This window comes from Calidris pugnax, unplaced genomic scaffold (assembly GCF_001431845.1).
Source record: "Calidris pugnax isolate Ruff unplaced genomic scaffold, ASM143184v1 scaffold36, whole genome shotgun sequence".
Classification (NCBI taxonomy): Eukaryota; Metazoa; Chordata; class Aves; order Charadriiformes; family Scolopacidae; genus Calidris; species Calidris pugnax.
The window spans coordinates 2,499,965-2,518,836 of NW_015090825.1; the positions used below are offsets into that span (position 1 = coordinate 2,499,965).

The 18,872-nt window shown below is 40.8% G+C and overlaps 1 protein-coding gene across 1 annotated transcript in view; it reads left to right on the top strand.

The window, feature by feature from the left end:
• Window positions 1-17,080, top strand: part of PHF21B (PHD finger protein 21B) — a 45,641-nt gene extending 28,561 nt beyond the window's left edge. The window contains exons 7-13 of the mRNA XM_014940067.1: window positions 4,064-4,140; window positions 6,924-6,978; window positions 10,671-10,693; window positions 12,084-12,242; window positions 13,240-13,315; window positions 14,253-14,356; window positions 16,812-17,080. Of these exons, the coding sequence (XP_014795553.1) occupies window positions 4,064-4,140; window positions 6,924-6,978; window positions 10,671-10,693; window positions 12,084-12,242; window positions 13,240-13,315; window positions 14,253-14,356; window positions 16,812-17,036 (719 nt within the window). The 3' untranslated portion in view covers window positions 17,037-17,080. The remainder of the gene's footprint in view (window positions 1-4,063; window positions 4,141-6,923; window positions 6,979-10,670; window positions 10,694-12,083; window positions 12,243-13,239; window positions 13,316-14,252; window positions 14,357-16,811) is intronic.
• Window positions 17,081-18,872: the final 1,792 nt, after the last annotated feature.

An 18,872-nucleotide genomic window follows, 5' to 3' on the forward strand; every position in this document is an offset into this window, starting at 1 on the left:
AACGCACATTTTGAACCTAACTGCTACAATACTAATCCTGCAGAATCAATTCTTTCAGACAAATTCACTTTTAATATTCCTACTAGCTTTAAATAAATGGCTTCCACCGAGAGCTATTTACTATGGAAGGGTATTTCTTCATGAGTATTGGTGATTACAACTGTCAAAAATACCCTTATAGCTTTCACAAGCTAAAGGTTATTATTTTAGTGCTATGTCATATTTACGGTTATCAGCCATTGCTATGTATCAGGAAGCAATGGTCATTACACAGTTCAGTTTATTTTAGTACTTCTAATGTATTTCTCAATTTCACATTTTTGGAATTAAACTGTATCAAGATTGGGTCATTAAAAGCTTATTCACTCAGTATCATTAATTCACAGTGTTACTGCTTTTCTTCATTTTATTCATTAATTTTGTGGTGAAGGGCTATGACCCACTTCTATATGGATTTCTCTATAAGCCTAGCAGCCTTTCCACCTAAAGTTCAGAGGAGCATCTTTTCCCTCACTGGGAAAAGCGCTCTGTTCTGCAGAGCCCCAAGTGGGAGGCGTCTTTTGAGACTTTTACCAGTAAATGAACACAACTACTTCCACTGACTGACGTTCTGCCAAGGTATGGCTTGCACTGAAGATAAATTGTTATTATGGGCTTCACAGAATGAACATACAGAGTGTTTATTGATGAAGGCAGCAGCTCATTCAAGCTTTGCCTCCAACATAAAGCTATCTTCAGATTTATTCATCTCTGTCAAATGTATTACAGTTTAGAGATTTTTTTTCTCTTTGGATTATATTTATTAAATTAATAAACTAAGGAATAAGCCCAATTCTGTGATGCAGTGCGTGGGTGTAGCATATTAAATCTCCTTCTCGGGGCTATTAAAACACCCTTTAGCATTACCATTGTGTAAAAACAAAAACAAACAAACAAACAAAAAACTTTAAAAGAATTCTTTAGTTCAGGTAATTGTAAAAGTGCACATCTTTTTTTACCATAGCAAATAAAACCCCTGAAATATTTTCATCCAGGTTACTGGAACATTTTAATAACAGTTGAAACAAGTTATTTATTTTTAATTTATTAAGCCCCGTTTTGAAATGTACACAATACATTTTAGCAGAAGTAACAAGTAACAAAAGATAGTATACCAGCATATGTTTCTGTTCTATCTTGGTGTGATTATTTACAAATGCACTCTTAGATGTACATACTCAAGCATGGGGTTTTTTTGTTCACAGTTTCCATAAATAAAGTGCTGAAATTGTGCTCTCCCTCCCTGATGGCTGCAGAGGGTAGAGTACACCTAGAGCTGTTTCAGTTCATTACTTTCTCTCTCTGTCTTTATTTCCATCTATTCCCACTGCTATTACTTTTTCCCCCAGCCAGCTTTTATCTCTGTACCATAGCGATGCCTCTTCCAAAGCTGCATTCCAGGTAGCTACCACGTGTGTCATTCAGACTTCATCAAATATTTCTGTTGCCTTGGTGAGAGCATGTACCGAAGAAGTTCTCTCTTAAACCTGAGACCCAAAAGGGCAGAGAGCTACAGATCCATCATAGTCCTCTTGTGAAGACACTCGGCCCAGTTATGGACACAGAAAGCTCCCCTGTCTCACATTCTTTGTTTCTTTTTCTCGGCCAGTGAAAAGTCATGATCTTGTATCGCTGTGACCACTTCTGAAAGACTAAGCCTGGGCTGCCCAAACTCCAGCTTTTTCCCTACACTGCCACAAGTGTGCCAAGGTGATTGCAAGCCCTGGGTTCACTGACCACGTAGGGTGGGTTACTGAGCCTGGCTGCAAGCACCACAGCTCCAGCTCGCACTGCTGAGATCAAGGTAAAGAGTTAGCAGAGGTCCACTTCCTCCATTTCTTGGCCAGCACCAAGGCACGCGGTTCCTCTGGTGTGACATTTCTCACATTTTGTCTTTGAGAGCATTCCCCTTATAGGAACTAACATTGACATCAAGAACAACCATGTGTGTTCCAGTGGCTCTGTGGTAGGCTACTGAATCTGTGTCTAGCACGTACCCTGCTGCTGAGGCCCGATTCCCTTTAGAGGATGCCAAAGGGTTTGGAAGCATCATTATGGTGATTTCAGCAAAGCCAGACAAGCCTTTCACAAGAAATATTTTCGCAGTGGGACAGAACTGTTACCCATACAAGATCATCCAGCTTGGACCCTGTGTAGCACTGAGGATGTTAATGAGATGCTGGCAGTGGCTGCAGCCATGGGGTTTATCACGTCTCGGTAGAGGCTTGAGTCACACGTTTCTTGGTAGTGAGATTCTGCATAGCTCCCTGAGTCTCGTGGCAGCATATGTCTAGCTCGTGTCAGATGTGAATACAGACCTGCCTGTACCCTTTAAATTGCCCTAGGAGAAGACACCTTCTGAGCATGAAAGATGACTGTGCCAGTGGGAAAACCCAGCCAGATTATGCAAGTAGTTGCTTTTCTGTTTTTCTTGTCTATCCAGTTTCCTTCTGATATGTCTGTCACTCCAAGAGTGGTGGCTTATTCAATAGTCCTTCATGAATGAAAAGTTTCAAATCAATGTCTTGGAACTGAGGGCAGTTCAGAATCCCTGCAGAGTGTTGGGCGTGTCTCTAGGGACACTGTGTCTAAGACATGACCAGCAATACTAATACCATTTACTGTAGAAACACATAAAGTGGTATGTGTGGACCCCCCTTTTACTCTGTGGGAAGTGATCAGCATTTGGAAAGGGTGCCTGGAACCCAGAACTACGTGTTGGAAATCCTATTCCTGTGTATCATAAGCAACCTGAAAGTTGGACTGTATCTTACTGTTGGATTGCAAATGTGAGATAGTGCTCAATATCCTGAAAGCCATTTCTGGCACTGAGGATGTTCTGAGATAGACCTCTTTAGCTTAGACATTGATGAAAGGTGCTAGACCTTCTGCAGAACTAGATGATGTCCTGAGTTTCTGTTGGGTGTACTCCTGGTCCTCTGGGCTGAAGGGCTTGTGCTTCTGCTAGTTCAGAGTCTAAATGTTGCTTTACAATATTCAAGTAGGAAACATTTTAGAATAGAGAATCAGCCCAGCTGTGTGCACTTCATGTCATGGATGGATACTGGGTGGCTCTCCTTGCTAAATTAGGTCTGCTCTTACTTTATTGTTGAAATGAAAAGTAGCCTCTAAAATACATGGTGCTAATAATCTCACCGTTCTGAATTTACATCAAGAGCTGGAAAAAGAAATTCCATATGACAGAAATGGAATCCTAGCTCAGGTAAAAGCAGCATTCAATCTGCAGATTTCAGTGAGCCAGGAATCCACTGGCTCTTTCTGTATGTGTTTACAGAAGTATGCACGTGACTAATTGTTGCTAAATGCGGTCCTCAGCCAGTACTGCTTTGAATAGGTGGTACCATTTAGCAGAAGGGTGTTCTCTAGTGTTTCACCCTTTTCCAAACAGGACTGCAATTCAATGAGCCTGTCTTTGCGCTGCTCTTTCCAGTGACACAAATACATGTAATGTAACAACATTTTGCATGCTTAGGATCGTGAAGTTTTATATTTTTGGATGGATAAATCATCACGCCCTAGTTAGAACTGAATCTGACCGTGCTTTTTCTAACTTCTGCAGAGAAAAAATAATGTAAATTAAATTTTAAAGGATTTATGTGCTTTCATCTGATACGAATCACAAGGCTTAACTGCCTTAAATGCTTCATTTTTGTTAATATCAGGCATTGATAGTATTTTGAAAGCTCTCTGTTGATGCTTGCTGAATATGTGTCTGAAGGGATCATAATAAAAATCTTGTAGGGCAGCAGAAGTCCACCTTGGAAGAGGGGAAAAAAATAAAAAATGCCTGTGTTCTGAATCTTACAAGGAAAAGCTTGTTAATGTCAAACCTTGAACTGCAGCAAATATCAATGCTGATGCAACCCAATTATACTTTAGAAACTGAAACTGAACACAAAGCCCAAGGGGTGGAGGGTAAGAGCGTCTTGCTTAACAAGTTAGATCTACATTTTTCCCTGATGAATGGGAAACGCACAATTCATGTTTCTTTCCATGGTTACAGAAATCCAGAGCAAGCGTCAGGAAAGAAAGAGAAGAAGCACAGCAAATCCAGCCTACAGTGGACTCTTGGAAACAGAGGTACTTTATCATTCACTTTTTTTACCACAGTTCTATTTCATGTCAATAAAAGGTTTAAGTGCTTCTCATTACAAAAGTATATATGAATGCAGAACCACACATTTACTTGTAAAGAAATATTGATGTGGAAAAGAAAGAAAATATCTCATCTCAGTAGCTAAGCAACAGGTTTTCACCCCACAACATCACTTGCTTCAAACTAGAATTCATCCTAGTTTTAATAAAGGCCAAAAGGACTAAATTAATGTGGGATCTAATTACTCTTTCACCCACCCACACAGACGGTCCCTTTAGGTCAGAACTGAAGAACAGAAGTGCTGCATTATGTTCAAACTTGCATTGCTGTTTCTCTTTTCCTATGTGCCAAATAATAAATGGAGAACTTGGCTTTTTTTATTAGTGACATTCATAGAATGGATGTGTTGGTTTAAGAATCAGTGTGCTCTGCAGGGGGTATGGAAGCCTGCATAATAAATATAATAATGCATAATTAAAAATAAAATGTGCTGGATAATCTCTGTTGTCTGTTATGCTTATGATATTACATTTATAGAAGCAGCAAAATTTGGTTCTACATAATATTGGATTGAAAACATGGTGTAAAAAGCAGCATATAAGTAAACTTAACTTTTTCTGAAATTGTTTTTTTCTTTGTTTCTGAACTGGCATACAGACATTTATTCAGGATACTAAAACCACCTTTAAAATTTCACCATAGTTCAGGGTTACTATTCGAACATCCTGCAGAAATGAAACTGATTTGCAGCCAGCTCTCCATTTAAGCAAGATTTCTCTGTGTTCTCAGTTCTTTAATCCTTAAGAAAGTGACTTTTCTTTATTTAGGTACCAGCTATGCAGAATTTTTGGTATGCCAACATTTCAGATTCCTATGTTTGTTGCCAGACAGCAGACAGATGCGGCTAAGATGAACCTTACCGCTGTAGTCGAGCTGCTTAGTGGCTTGATTATTCTTTTTTTTTTTTTAATATTGGAGATCTTTATACTCCAGAGCAGCTCAAGGCACTTGAATTCTTAGAACTCCTCCACTTTTCTTTAGTGACCTCTTCAGAGCAAATGCTGATGTCCATACATCCATTATTTAACACAGCAGGAACCTTAGCTGTGCTAGCATTAAATGTTGTAGTCTCTCCTCTTAGACATTTTTGTCCTGATAAGTTTATTTTAATAGTTGCAGCAGAGTTTTGTGGCATAATCTGATCAGCATTTGCGAGAAACTCAGTTGTCTTGGAGCAGGGATGGAGGAGGTCTGATGCACCCCTAGTTCATACATCTCATTATATCTATTCTCAAAAGCATATCCTAAAGTGATAGATGGCACGGAGAAAGAAACGTCTGTGAAAGAGTCCTGTGGCTGATCAGCTGTGTCCTCATTAGGAGTTGTCATTAAGTACTGACCATGGGGAATGCTGCTCAAGTAAAATGGAGGCAGATGGTTTTTCTCTGATCAATTAGCTGCTCAGATTGATTTGCTAATCAGTGAGTTGAGGTATTTTGTGGCATTTCAGGCATTTTGGTGCAGTTTAATTTACGGTTAGTCTACTGAATGATCTTTAATTCATGATTGTTTAAATTGAAATTGCATATAAATTAGACTTTTTATTTGCCAACGCCCCTCAAAACGGCAGGAGCTCAGCATCTGTAGTGGTGATGCTAACTTCCTTGATTACAGAAATGTGATCACGGTCTTACATCTTCACTCAAATGTTGTGCTTTTTCTTTTCAAAGCTTTTTTCTTTAAAAAAATAACTGAGATACCATTCTATTTTCTCACCCTCCATAGCTTTGTTTTTTTTTTCCCCATAGGAAAGGGTTAAGTTTCAGACTGGATATTTTTTGAAGGAAGAAACATCAATTCAAAATTCATTAACAGACTGGCAGGCACATGTGTATAAGAGAACAGTTTACTCACCACAGAATAAATCATTTATTAGCAAAATCCCTCTAATTTTCCTCCAAGCAGAGCCTAACGCTATCTAATGGAGGAAAATGGTGCTGTTTCCAGTCCTGCTGATTCAGCGAAACAATTAGGGGTTACATAGACTGTTAATGAAGCCCAGCTTGCTATTGACCAACAGCTTTTACCATTTGACAAATTGGCGATGGGCTGCATGAAATTAGTTAAAGGTCTCAGTCAAGTTTCCAGTGGTCTGTGTTTGCAAGTTTGAAAGTCTTTGGTGATCTCTGCAGATTGAAATCACTGCCAGTTCCTAGAGGTCATACATATTAACTTCTGAAAGTGAAGTATTTTGCTTAGGCCCTAATACACAAAGTATGTTCCTACAAAGTGTAGGCAAGTGTGACAGAAGGTAGTGATGATTTTCTGCCGGTGGGAAGTTCATCACCGTTTCTAGATACGCAAAGAAAGATGTCATCTCACAGCAACAGTTTATTACACAGTTTTTCTTTTATGAACATTGTTTGTGTGCTAGATTTGGAGTTACTGTTGCTGTTGCCTTGCTCTTACTGACCTTTGCAACATGTCCTGGAACTCAATCAATAAAATTTGCAATTTCCATGTCTCTCTTGTTAAAAAATCTAGTGTGCACTGAAGCGTTCTAGTGAGGGATTGTTAGAAAGGTAAATAATACAGCTGTTTGTGTGGCTGTCTCGGGGGTTAGCAACAAATATTCTAAGTCACAGAACTGGCTTCTGGATAGCTGGTTCTGTACGAGGGAAGCTCGAGGAGATTGATAATGTGAAATGGTAAGAGTCAACAAGAGCACTTTTCAGTGACACTGTGGTTGATTTCTTTTCCCTTGTAGCGGAAACGCCTTGCATCAAATTATTTGAATAACCCCTTGTTCCTTTCAACAAGAGGTAAGCATATTTTAACACGAATATACTGCTATTCTAATGACATGTTAAATATTTATTAGTAGGATTTCATATGAATTACTGCTAGGGTACCATAGGGTAAGGTCCCTGCGCTTTTTAGTGTGCAGTGAAAATAGATGGTTTTGCTGCAAAAACAATTGAAGGATAAGGCTAAAGTTCAAAACTGTAGAGAAACGGATCCAAAGTCCCTGCAATCAGTGGAAAATCTGATCTCCAGTATTGCAAGCACCATGCAGTGAGAGGACTGATTGAAGAAGGCAGCGTTGGCCGCCCCAAGTGCTTCAAAATATATATTGAAAATTTGAGATTTAAAAAATAATTACTGTTCTGGGCTTTTCATTTGCCGCTTTTCATCAGCTTTAAGAAACTGCTGTCCATCCTCAAGGGCTAGAAATTTACCATATCTTTTGCTTTAAAAACAACAGCTGAAAAACCACACAGTTTTTCCTGTCTCCAAGAGCTGAAGCCATAAATCTAGATTTGATGGCCTTGAAGGTGCCTGCCAATCTTGTATTTATAGGAACTTCAGATGCTGAAAATTTCATGGTAAAAGCCTTGAGAATGAACAACTCAGAGGAGCCATTTGGGGATGATGATGATCAGCTCATGTGAAGAAGCTCATTCCAGGAAAAATGCACAACATATAGAGAAGGCAAAGAGTTGGGAGGTGGGAGATGAAAGAAGGAGAATACTGAATACGGTTTAATTCTTCATGAGAGGCCCATGTAGGATGTTGAGAGAGAAAGCGAGAAGATAGAGTTGCATTTCAGAAGGGGAAAAAAAGCTGGTAAAGAAATGTGATTATGTCCTTGCCCTCATGATGCCTTTATAACTTAGGCTCTACTGTCGTGCCTTACAGGCAAGGGAAGACGGGTCTTTTCTTAGTCAAATATTATTTCAGTATTAGGAGCATTTACAGGGATAATTTGAATTAAGACGTAAAGTTTTGACAGTTTTTCAGTGTTTGCTTGATATTCCTGTCAAGTGCCATGTTTAGTGCTTGAGATTCACCTTTCTGGCCCTGCCTTGAATTCCTGAGCCGCAGGATCAGCAGCTGAAATGCAGCGGGGCTTCTGTTTGCCTTCCAAACTTCCTGTGCTGGATGCAGACAATTGGCCTACTTACCATATGCCTCTAATGCATAGGGTCTCAGAGGACAAGAGAGGTTATTACACCGTAAACAGCTATGATGACATGCCTCTTAGCAGGAGCCCATGCTCATGTGAGCTCCAGTGGAAAAAAAAACCCACAAAACCCCAACATTATTTCTGGCTTAGTTTTATCTTCAAAATTAAAATTAAAATGTATTATTTGTTTTGCACTTGTTTTTTCTCATATAAACACGTGGGAAAACCAGGAGAGAATGGCAATGTTAGCAAGCTGTGCTGTTAGTAGATTATGTTTAAATTTGGGTTTAATATCTCTGACCTTCTTTCTGCCACGGGTTTGTCATTTGGTTTGCAAGGAAGTAGGCAGGTGACAGAGCTCCAGTGATGCAGCTGTCTCAGAGCCACTTGGAAATCAGCACTCTCCTTAATTGTTAATTCCTCTTTGAGTCCTGTATCTTCGGTTTTCCCAGCATCCAGAATGTGTGCTGGGATTCTGAATCTTCTGACAATTTTAAGCTGGACTTCTTTATAGCAGGACTCCCCGCCTCTGTAGGGTTTATTAGCTATGAGCACGAGGCACTGTTGTGCTAGATGATCTGTAAGCTCTGAACTGAAGGCAGATGCTGTCCCAGACAGCTTGGCACTGCCAACCTTCAGTGCAGAGCTGACTGCCCCTTCTCTTAAAAAAATGTTTGCTTAAAAAAACTGTCTTCACTTTAATCTTTCAGCAACTGGAAGGCAGAAGTGGACATATTTTAAAATGTTTAAAACTTTTTAGTAAAAGTGAGCTGAAAAGAGAAGTAAACAAACTAAAAAAAACCACTCTGTGAAGTACCAGAAACAACTGTCATTTCTAGAAATGCAGCAGAGAACAATTCTTGTAAATTTTCAGCAAGATGTCAATTAATCAGGATTCATTTATCTGAAAATGTCTTACCTGAAATGAGGTCACATCCCCTGACATGTATCATTTGTAGAAAAGACTCTTCAATTATCAAGCCCCTGTTTATCTGAATAACATTTATATCCCCTGAGTAATCGCAGTGTCGTATTGTGGTGGATCTCTGGGTGTGTATTTGTGTATATGAAGTGACATCTACAGATTTTGTAAGTCTGCGATTATGGAACTCATAGCCAAAGGATGCTACCATTGTTGGAAAAAGTAGACAAATTTATGGGGAGAAAAAAAGAATCTATCTTACTAAGGCTGTTAAATATAAAAATGAAGATGCAAACTCCAGGTTAGGGAAGTCCATAAACCGCTAGCATCTGGAAGGATACTTATGGAGTAGAAAAATTTACTCAGTGCTTGCCCTGTTCTTGCACTCTGTGCAGGAGGGGCAGCGCTGGATGCTGTTAGCAAAGGACCCCAGGCTTTGTAACCTTTGGTCTAACTTAGGTGAAGCTGTTCCTTCATTCTTATGTTCCTCTTTCCACATGTGTGTGAGATGTGAATGCGTCTGCATCATCTTAGATGCGGTACTGAGGGACATGGTGTAGGGGAGGACTATGCGGAGTAGGGTCGCTGGTTGGACTCGATGATCCCAAGGGTCTCTTCCAACCTGAACGATTCTATGATTCTATGATTCACGTGTATAAAAACGAATGTGTAGCAGCAGCTTGGTCTGTATATGAGATCACATTGTGGCAGCTATATTCCCATTTGTGATCAGAGAGCGAGCTGAAGGACAGAAGGACGGAAGTATCAGTTTCATCATCTCCACTTTAATCCAATCCAAACAAAGGCCTCTCCATCAGATGTTTTTCACCGGGACAGGGTGCACCAGCCTCTTACAAATCAGCAGCAAAAATTACAACCCACTGTGCAGTTTCCGTAAAGCTGTTAACATTTTCTCGCTTTTTTTTTTTTTTATTTTTGGATCAAAGTGTGACGAATTTCCCAAATATTTTTATGAAAGGCTTGGCCTGCTTTCCAAGTGAGCTCTGGTGGTTCTTGTTCTTACCAGGCTGTGAGTGCAATCACTACAGATTCAGTTCATCAGAAGGTCAGAAAATCTTGGAGGTTTGGGTGGGAGTAATTTGATGATAAACGGTTGATGATAACATAAAGCTCAGTTGCACAAGTAGCTGACCATTTTGGCCGTGAATCAGCTGAACATTTAAACACGTGTTTGATGGTAAGTCAGGGGCACCACTTTCATACTCCGAGTTAAGCGCCTGCTTAAGTGCCTCGCTGGTTCAGGGCCAGACTGTTCAGCACCCATCAGGCTAAAGTCCCTAAAAAAGACTTTTGGACTAGTGACATGTGGAGAGGAGGTCTGCATGAAAATTTTTGAAAATTGGAAACTGATTCTCTGCTTCTCATACGATGACTTTTTAGCATCAGATCTTCAGGCACAGGCTTCCTGCAATGTAAATGTTTAAACCTCAAATGCTAATTCCACTGCTTGCTGTTGTATTCTTTCCTGCATGCGTTAATTCTGGCAATGTCCTGATCTCCTGTGTCACAGCTTGACTAAAATTACTCCCGTAGCTGAGAACTAGCATTCATGGCAGCAATGTATTTCCCACTAATCTGTTCTCTGCCCTTCTTTCATATGCTAGCAAATGAGGATCCATTCTGGAAGGTATGTGTAGCAAAATTTGTGTATTATCAGTGTCGTTCTCATCCCTGTGTAATTCAGTGCTTGCTTCTGGTTATTGTAGTCTCTACTGAGGTACAAACTTGTAGTATTCTCTTTGCCTTTCGTACTGCTTGTATCAAACATTTCCCACTTAAAAAGTCTTTGAGCCTCCAAGTTAGAATTTCAAACAGATGAACTCTTGGGCTTTCCTATTCAAGGCTTGAGTTCAGTCCCTTTGTAGAATCCACTGATTGGGAAATTGCTACTCCAGATTTGTGCTTTTAATGAAAATTTTAAGAAAAATGAGTAATCATTCTAGTTTGTATAGGTTAAATCTCTTTACATTGAGATTAAAATTAACACCTTTTGAGCAGGTAGTTTCTAAAGAGTAATATTTTGGAGAGCGATTTTTTGACAGGACTGAGTTAGAATTCAGGATATAAGCCTGACTAAAACTATCGTGGAACATTATGATTAATATCCCTGAAAATGAAAATATGCTTCTGGAATTAACAAAGGTACAAAATTATTATTCTCTTTCCTGGAAAAGCGCTAGGAGAATTCAGGGTTTTTTTTATAATGATTCACAAGCCATGAGAGTTTCAAAATCAGTATCTCCTTTATTAAAATGCACTTAATTATACAAAGAGTAATTAACGTTGCCACCAGATTAGCATAGCAATTTACTACATGACATTGTAACTTTGTTGATGAGTCTTAGTTCATTTTATATATTGCTTCAGACAAAGTACTAATCAGTCTTGTTGGAGAAAGGTTGTCAGAGAGAGTCTGAACAGAGAACAATTAGTGCCAGGGAGAAGAGAGGGACAGAGGAGCCCTCTAGAGGAGTTGACAAAAGAGGGTACATAGCAAAAGGTTGTACTCAGCATCCTGTTTTCCTCGCTGCTCTGAGAGGCAATGGGCATAAAACATGGAACTGTGCTTTTTCCCCAGAAACTTTTCCTTGCTTGCTTCCTTCTGCTTTGGACTTGAAGGACAAGTGATCCACATACTGACTTTGATCCATGCTTCAAAATAGAGCTGCACATGGTGATGCATGTGTTGGAGTGACACGTTATCAAAACCAAGTGAAATAATTTCTACATCACAAGCTGCCTATATTCATCGACTCCCTCCTGTGTTTGATTAGTTGTTTTTTATTTTTCTATCTGTTTCAATTTATGGAACTTGCTTCTGGCTCTTTGTTTGTTTGTATTTGTTGCTGTCATACACGGTTATTTCTGTCTTCTTCTACAGTGGCCAGGGTGCTTTTGACAATTAGATTTTGTGTTTGAATGAGCCTGTCTGCTGCAACAGTGGCTGTGAATGCTGTCCAGAGAGAAGTTCTCAATGGCTTGACTTGACCCAAGCCATCCTTCTTCTTCTCTTGCAGAACGAGATCCACCATGATGAACACTGCACTGCTTGCAAGCGTGGCGTTAACTTGCAGCCCTGTGGCGCGTGTCCCAGAGCCTATCACCTCAACTGCTTGGACCCACCTCTCAAAACGGCCCCCAAGGGGGTTTGGATCTGTCCAAAGTGCCAACAGAAGGTAAGCTTCATGCAGTGTAGCACACCAAGAAGAGAAAACTGGAATTTGTGTACCACTAATCTAACCTATGATCACGGTTTAGGGAATCACATTAATTACAGTAATACTGAAAAGGTTTTAGTACAGATTGCAGCTTTTGTTTCTGGTATTTTTGTTGTACTAGAGTTAGAACATACACTGTGTGCCTTAGCTTCCCTGTAATTGCATCTGCTAGGTTTGTCCTTTTAAAATGTCTCTTCGTTTCCTTTGTTTCCCTTCTTTACAATAAAGCCACCAGTATGTAGGGTTGTCAGACAAATAGTGTAAATCTTATAGATGAGGGAGAGTCAGTGTCAGAAGCAGACTCTGTTCACCACTGGATCTGAAAGCTGTGAGGAGAACACTCCCTTTTCTTTAAATCATTTATTACACATAGCTATTGATCATAGCCATGTCAGAAATGCTAATTTGTCTAGTTGCTTTGAATAATGCTGATTGCATGAACAAGAAAACAATTACTAAAACAATACGGTGTCACTAAATTGTAGAGTGGAGGCTTAGATTTTGTGCCTTAGAGTTCTTTGTATTTAGCACTGAGATCACTGTTATGTTCCCTTGAAAATGTCAAGGGGAAATTCTAGCGTGCAGTTGGAGAGAGCAGAGCAGCCAGTTTTCATATGGACCAACAACTTCTTGCATGCTCAGTAGACAACACTCCTGACAGTGTGAAGATCTGCCTGTCAAGGGCTGAAGAATGTCTTCTGGCCATGGCAACAAGAAACAGAGGATCTGTAACCCCCTTTTTGGCACTTTTTAGTAGGGCTGTTTATAGTGATGTGTAAAGAGTAAGCTCCGATGGAGACTGCTGCTCAAATTATTCTCTTGTTACTTTTCAGCACTCGAATTCTGAGAAAAGGACCCTAGATCTGGTCCTGCAGAGCTGTGAGGCTGGAGGAAGAAAAATATTAATGTGCATCTTTATGGAGTTCTAACTTTTTATTGTTCCCTGGGCTTACAGGTGTTAAAGAAAGATGACAACGTGCCATGGACCGGAACTTTGGCTATTGTTCACTCCTATGTTACTCATAAAACAGGTAGGGATTAATATAGCTATTGACAAGGAATTCCCTGCTCGTGACAGGCGATGCCTTTTGAATCCTTCATGGCACTAATATTAAAGTGGTGATGTAATGCTACCAGGTACCATGGCATTATTAAGAAAAGGGCCATAAAGGGCTGTACGTGGGAACAGCAGGTCACTTTCTCTGCCCTTCTCCTCGGTCTGCTCCTTCGCTGCCTTATCTCTTTGAGGATGCTGAGATCAGTCTCTCAGGAGCTTCACTCCCTGGAAGAGGCTATCATGAAAGTGATGCCTTGCTGGGGACGGGGCTGAAAACGAATTTTGAGGCAGAAGCATCTCAGGCTGGGAGGCAGAGAAACACAGTTGGGCTAGGCAAAGCCATGTAATTGGGTATGTAACACAATGCTAGATTAGTGTCTCAGAAATCAGTATCAGCTCCTAATTGTTTCAGTATCAGTCGTTAGGATCAGATGTCTTACGATATCTGTGCATTGACCAATTCTCTTTTTTAGTTACGTGTTGTACTCTTACATTTGGGGCATTAGATTGTATTTGTAAGGAGCTTTGCAGAGGTCTGGTATTGTTATGATGGTGCTTTTCAGCTAGGGTTGCTGCTGACCTATTGCCATTCCAGGTGAATGACCTGTTCTTTAATACCATTCACCTCTTTCTTGGAGACTTCCAGGACCACATGTGGTCCAAGAACTAATTCTAATTCACCTCAAAGATGCAGTATAGCTTTAGGTTTGTCCTGTGTGCTAGCCATTGACATAGACACATGCATGTAAGCACAAACTCCAGATTTATTTGGCTGTACGTGCTGACAAAAGGCTAATGAGACCTGAAGCTCACCGTTCAAAATACATGCTTCTGCTTTGTGTTGCCGAGAGCACAGTTTTACCATATGTCCTTTTCTTAACTGCTGCATCCTTAATCTTATTGTTCCACAGTCAAAGAAGAAGAGAAGCGAAAGTTATTAAAGAGAAGCAGTGAGCTGAAGAGTGAGCATAGACAGTTAGAAGAAAAAGATCGACTTCTCAACAATGCAGTGAAGGTAGGACACCTGACTGGGGACACAAAGTCTCCTGCAGAGATGTTTATAAAGAAATTACGCCTGAAAAACTGATACTTTGTTGCTAGAAAATGATTTATGCTCCCAAGCTACAGGTGTTCAAGTGTGAATGTGTTTCTCTCTCTGAGGAAAACATGGATTTCCTTTATGCACAAAAGAAAGCTGCTTTGGCAGGATGAAGAGGACAAATCACCTGAATTCCTGTTGCATGCAAAAAACCCCCCAAAACCAAAACAGCCATGACTGCCTGCCTTCTAGTGCCAGACACAGCTCTGATGTGCTCAGTGACTTTAAGGCAGTTCCATTCTCCAGGTGAAAAGTTTAGCCACAAGCATGTCCTCCAATTGTAGCTGCTTGTCCATTAGTTCTGAACTCTTGAGATTAGGTAGAAATTTGTCTCAGGGGTTGAATGCTGTAACAACTACTCCAGGACTGGAAATGGATTGACAAGCATTTTCTCTGTGAACTCGTTTCAAAGATAAATGTTGGCTGGAGACGTCTCCTGCACATACCATGCTGTGAGGACCAGTCTCTGGCAGCAATGAATGAGTTCAAAGCCATAATTCCTATCCTCCATAGGTGAAGGAACTTATTTGGGGCTACCCCACCTCCAACCTACTCATAAGGGGTAGCTGTTAGCTTGCATGGCAGTCTCAATAAATATTTGAAACTTCCTTACCCTGGAAAAATTAAAGTGGCAGCTGCAGGAGTGACTGGTCACTACTTGTTTTACCATTGCAGTTATCCAGAGGAGGCATGTTAAAATATTAATCACATTTAAAATAGAGTGGAAGGAAAAGCAATAACTTATTAAAAGACATCACAGTGGGGAATATTCCCTGTGAGCGTGTATAGCCACCATCAGCACTAATGGAAACACACATATCTCTGAAGAGTGACTCTTGGGGTACAGAATGTCTTTAGTAGGTAGGACAGTGCATTGGGATGAGGTGTTCAGAAAAAGAAGAGCATTTGGGGGTGCAGTCAGCTATCAGGTGTATGCCAGGGCTTCCAAAATCAGTAAGGTTTTTACCTAAGCAGAATCAGGTTCTTTCAGTGGGCAATACTGTCTTATTTAAATGGTAATATCAGCTGATGATTATATTTCTTGGAGATATATCCACTTGAAAGGATAAAAGCAATTAAAGGTGTTCCAGCACAGAGCAATTTCATTTCTGACATTTGCCTTAACAGAGATTTACATTAAAGAGAACACTCTTGTATACACCACAGGTGGAATGGTGTTATTTGGTAAAAACAGAACATGATTTATCCTTCACCTGATAGTTCACCTGTCTAAACCAACCTCCAAACAGCTCCACACGGTTCCTTGACTTTCCAGTGGGTGTTTCCCGTGTCCCTAGGGCTAGAGGCTCCCTCCAACCCCAGGTAGTCTTGACCATAGCCAAGGAGGAGCAATCTGCAGACAAGTAACCAGTTTTGCCAGACCCCCAGGCCCACTGGGAGAAAGCAAGCAGGAGGTTTCAGATATTAGAGAGGCCACTGTCCCTTTCTGTCCAGCAGGCAGGCTCAGGTCTGTCACGTATTCCCTCACAGGCCAATTGCTAGTGTAAGGGATGAAGTTTGGGAGGGAAAGGAGAATTACTGAATCTTCTTTATCTCTTCTTGGAGAAGAGGAAGTATTTAAAAGACATGTAGATGTGGCACTTAGGGCCATGGCTGAGTGGTGGACTTGGCAGTATTAGGTTTGCGTTTGGACTCAATGATCTTAAAGGTCTTTTCCAACCTAAATGTTTCTATGATGCTAAGAGGAAGATTTGGGATGCCTTCGTTTGGCTCTTGCTGTCAAGCTCATTTTCATGTAAGTTTGTATAAAACATTTCAAGTGATGGTGGAGTGCAGTTTGGCCACCCCATAGGAGAAAGACATTCTTGTGACTGCAGTGGTATGACAGTAGTGTCTTAGATGAAGTTTTCTGCCAGAAAGATATTGACATTGTGTTTAAATAGATCAACTTATCTTCACAGTACTGACTCCCTAAAATGTGTGGCACATACAAAATGCGTCATGGTGAGGTTTATCCCTCAAGAGTTTATCATTCCCTTTTGGTAAGATTCAGAGATCTCACTGGTGCCTTCGGTACTTTCCAGTAATACAGCTGTTCCGATCCCGTGCCAGTAATCTCCTTGGAGAAGGCATTTCTGCCAGGCTGTCTACAGGGTGAGGCTGGAAACTTCCTCTGAAATGCACTTGGACTGCGATGAATATTGTTCCCTTAGACAGGCGCTGCAGTGTGTGCAGCACTGGTGATTACGCCATTCGTTAAGCTGTGGTTTTGCTATCCCCAAAGGAGAATATACTTCCTTTGAGCAGGACGTGCACTCAAGACACAAAAGGATGTTTGGAGAGATGTTTGACACCAATTTGAATGTATTCTCAGTCTTCCCTTCTCTCTCTCCTTCTCTTTATTTGACAGAAATGCTTAGAGCTAAAAACCAGCCTGTTGGCCCAGCAGAAAGGGACTCAGTCATCACTGGAACGTCTCAAAACCCTCATTAGACTGATACAAAACGAGCACATGATTCAGGTTACCATGACGACCACCACCACCTCCTCCCTGCTAACTGTCCCCTGGATCAAACCCTCCTCTGCCTCCGCTGCCATGCACAAAGCCTTGCAGCAATCACAGGGGAACAACTGACAGAGCCGGCTGTGAGAGAGCGAAAGAAGGGGGGAAAAAAAACTTTATACACATGCGCAGATGAGAGATTAAACCGAAACAAAGGAAAGAAGGAACAATCTCAGTTTTGATACGCGTAGAAACTCGCAAACCAATCAGTCCAGTCTGTAGGTCACTGTGGCAGCAGGTTCCCACGGAGCGGGTTGTGCTGCGGTTTTGTATTTGCCGAGACCTTCAGTGCTTAATGAGATTTTTTTTGTTATGTTGGCCTTAATGTATTTATGACTAAGGATGAAGAGGAAAAGTACGGCCGGTAGGAAGCGGGATATCCTTTTGTGGGGGGCAGACGGGTTTCCAGTTCTGCTTTAAGGGGAAAATTTTCAATGCAAAGAGTTAGTGAGCTAGTAGAGAAGTAGTTGGGCTGAAAGCTATGTGTGGGAGGGAAATCGGTGAGATAACCAGAAACTGAACTACTTAGGACTCGACATGGATTCTTACCAGAAGAACAAAGTTGGCCCCGTTGATTCAGGTGACCTGGAGATGGGGCCGTTTTGACCAGAACGGCGTCACGGACACTCACAGAGCCTTCGAAACAAAAGATCGGTTTTTTTCAGTATTATTAGAGTTGAGAATTGCAGATATTTAAATAAAGAAACTGTATGAAGTTAGCGTTTCTAGTAAAATATTGAAGTATTTTCATGCTGATGCTTCTGTATATGCGTTCCGAAGTATTTAAAAAAGTATGACTGTAAAACTCCTTACTTTTTTGCAGGTCCTTTTTACTTATTTTGCTATCGGTGTATTTTTCTCATGGAGTTTTTGTGCAAGATTTAGCATAAACCATAATAGTTGGGTATCTTTGGCAGGTTGGGGTTTGTTTTTTAAAAAGATTATTTTGGGGGTTTTCTTTTTAGTTAATTTTGGATTTTTTTCAAAGAAAAGAAAGCAAATAACTATTCTGTTTTTCGTTTCTTGCCAGTACAGATAATATGCCAAAAAGATAACTTTACATTTTTGTACTGCATTTTTATTGTTAAAAATATATAACGTGATTATTTTTTTTTAATTTTTTTTTTTTTGCTTGCAGAAATATCTGCTGAAACGGTACAGAAAAAACAAAAAACAAAAAACCAACCCTTCCTCAAGGGTTTGATTCTCATAGTGGATAATATTAAGAGTTCTGGGGGAAGGACAGGCTGTGGAAAATGTAAAGGGTTTGCTGGGTTTGGGGTTTGATTTTTTTTGCAACTTGGTTCCTTTTTGATATTTTGTTGGATCTTAGCACATTTGGGAAGCGTTTAGCATTAGCCTGAGAAAATCCCCGTGCGCCTGCTTGTTTCACTAGTTAGTCTTCCTGATACTGCAAGGGTCGGCCTGGCCCCCACCCCCGTAGGCCACGGGTCCCCCGTCCCCCCGCGGCCTGCCTGGGAACGTGTTTTTTTTTTTTTATTTTTTTTTTTTTGCTTGCAGAAATATCTGCTGAAACGGTACAGAAAAAAAAAAACAAAACAAAAAACCAACCCTTCCTCAAGGGTTTGATTCTCATAGTGGATAATATCAAGAGTTCTGGGGGAAGGACAGGCTGTGGAAAATGTAAAGGGTTTGCTGGGTTTGGGGTTTTGGTTTTTTTTTGCAACTTGGTTCCTTTTTGATATTTTGTTGGATCTTAGCACATTTGGGAAGCGTTTAGCATTAGCCTGAGAAAATCCCCGTGCGCCTGCTTGTTTCACTAGCTAGTCTTCCTGATACTGCAAGGGTCGGCCTGGCCCCCACCCCCGTAGGCCACGGGTCCCCCGTCCCCCCGCGGCCTGCCTGGGAAGGTAGTGATGGGCACCCCGGTTTTTCTCAACGTCACCC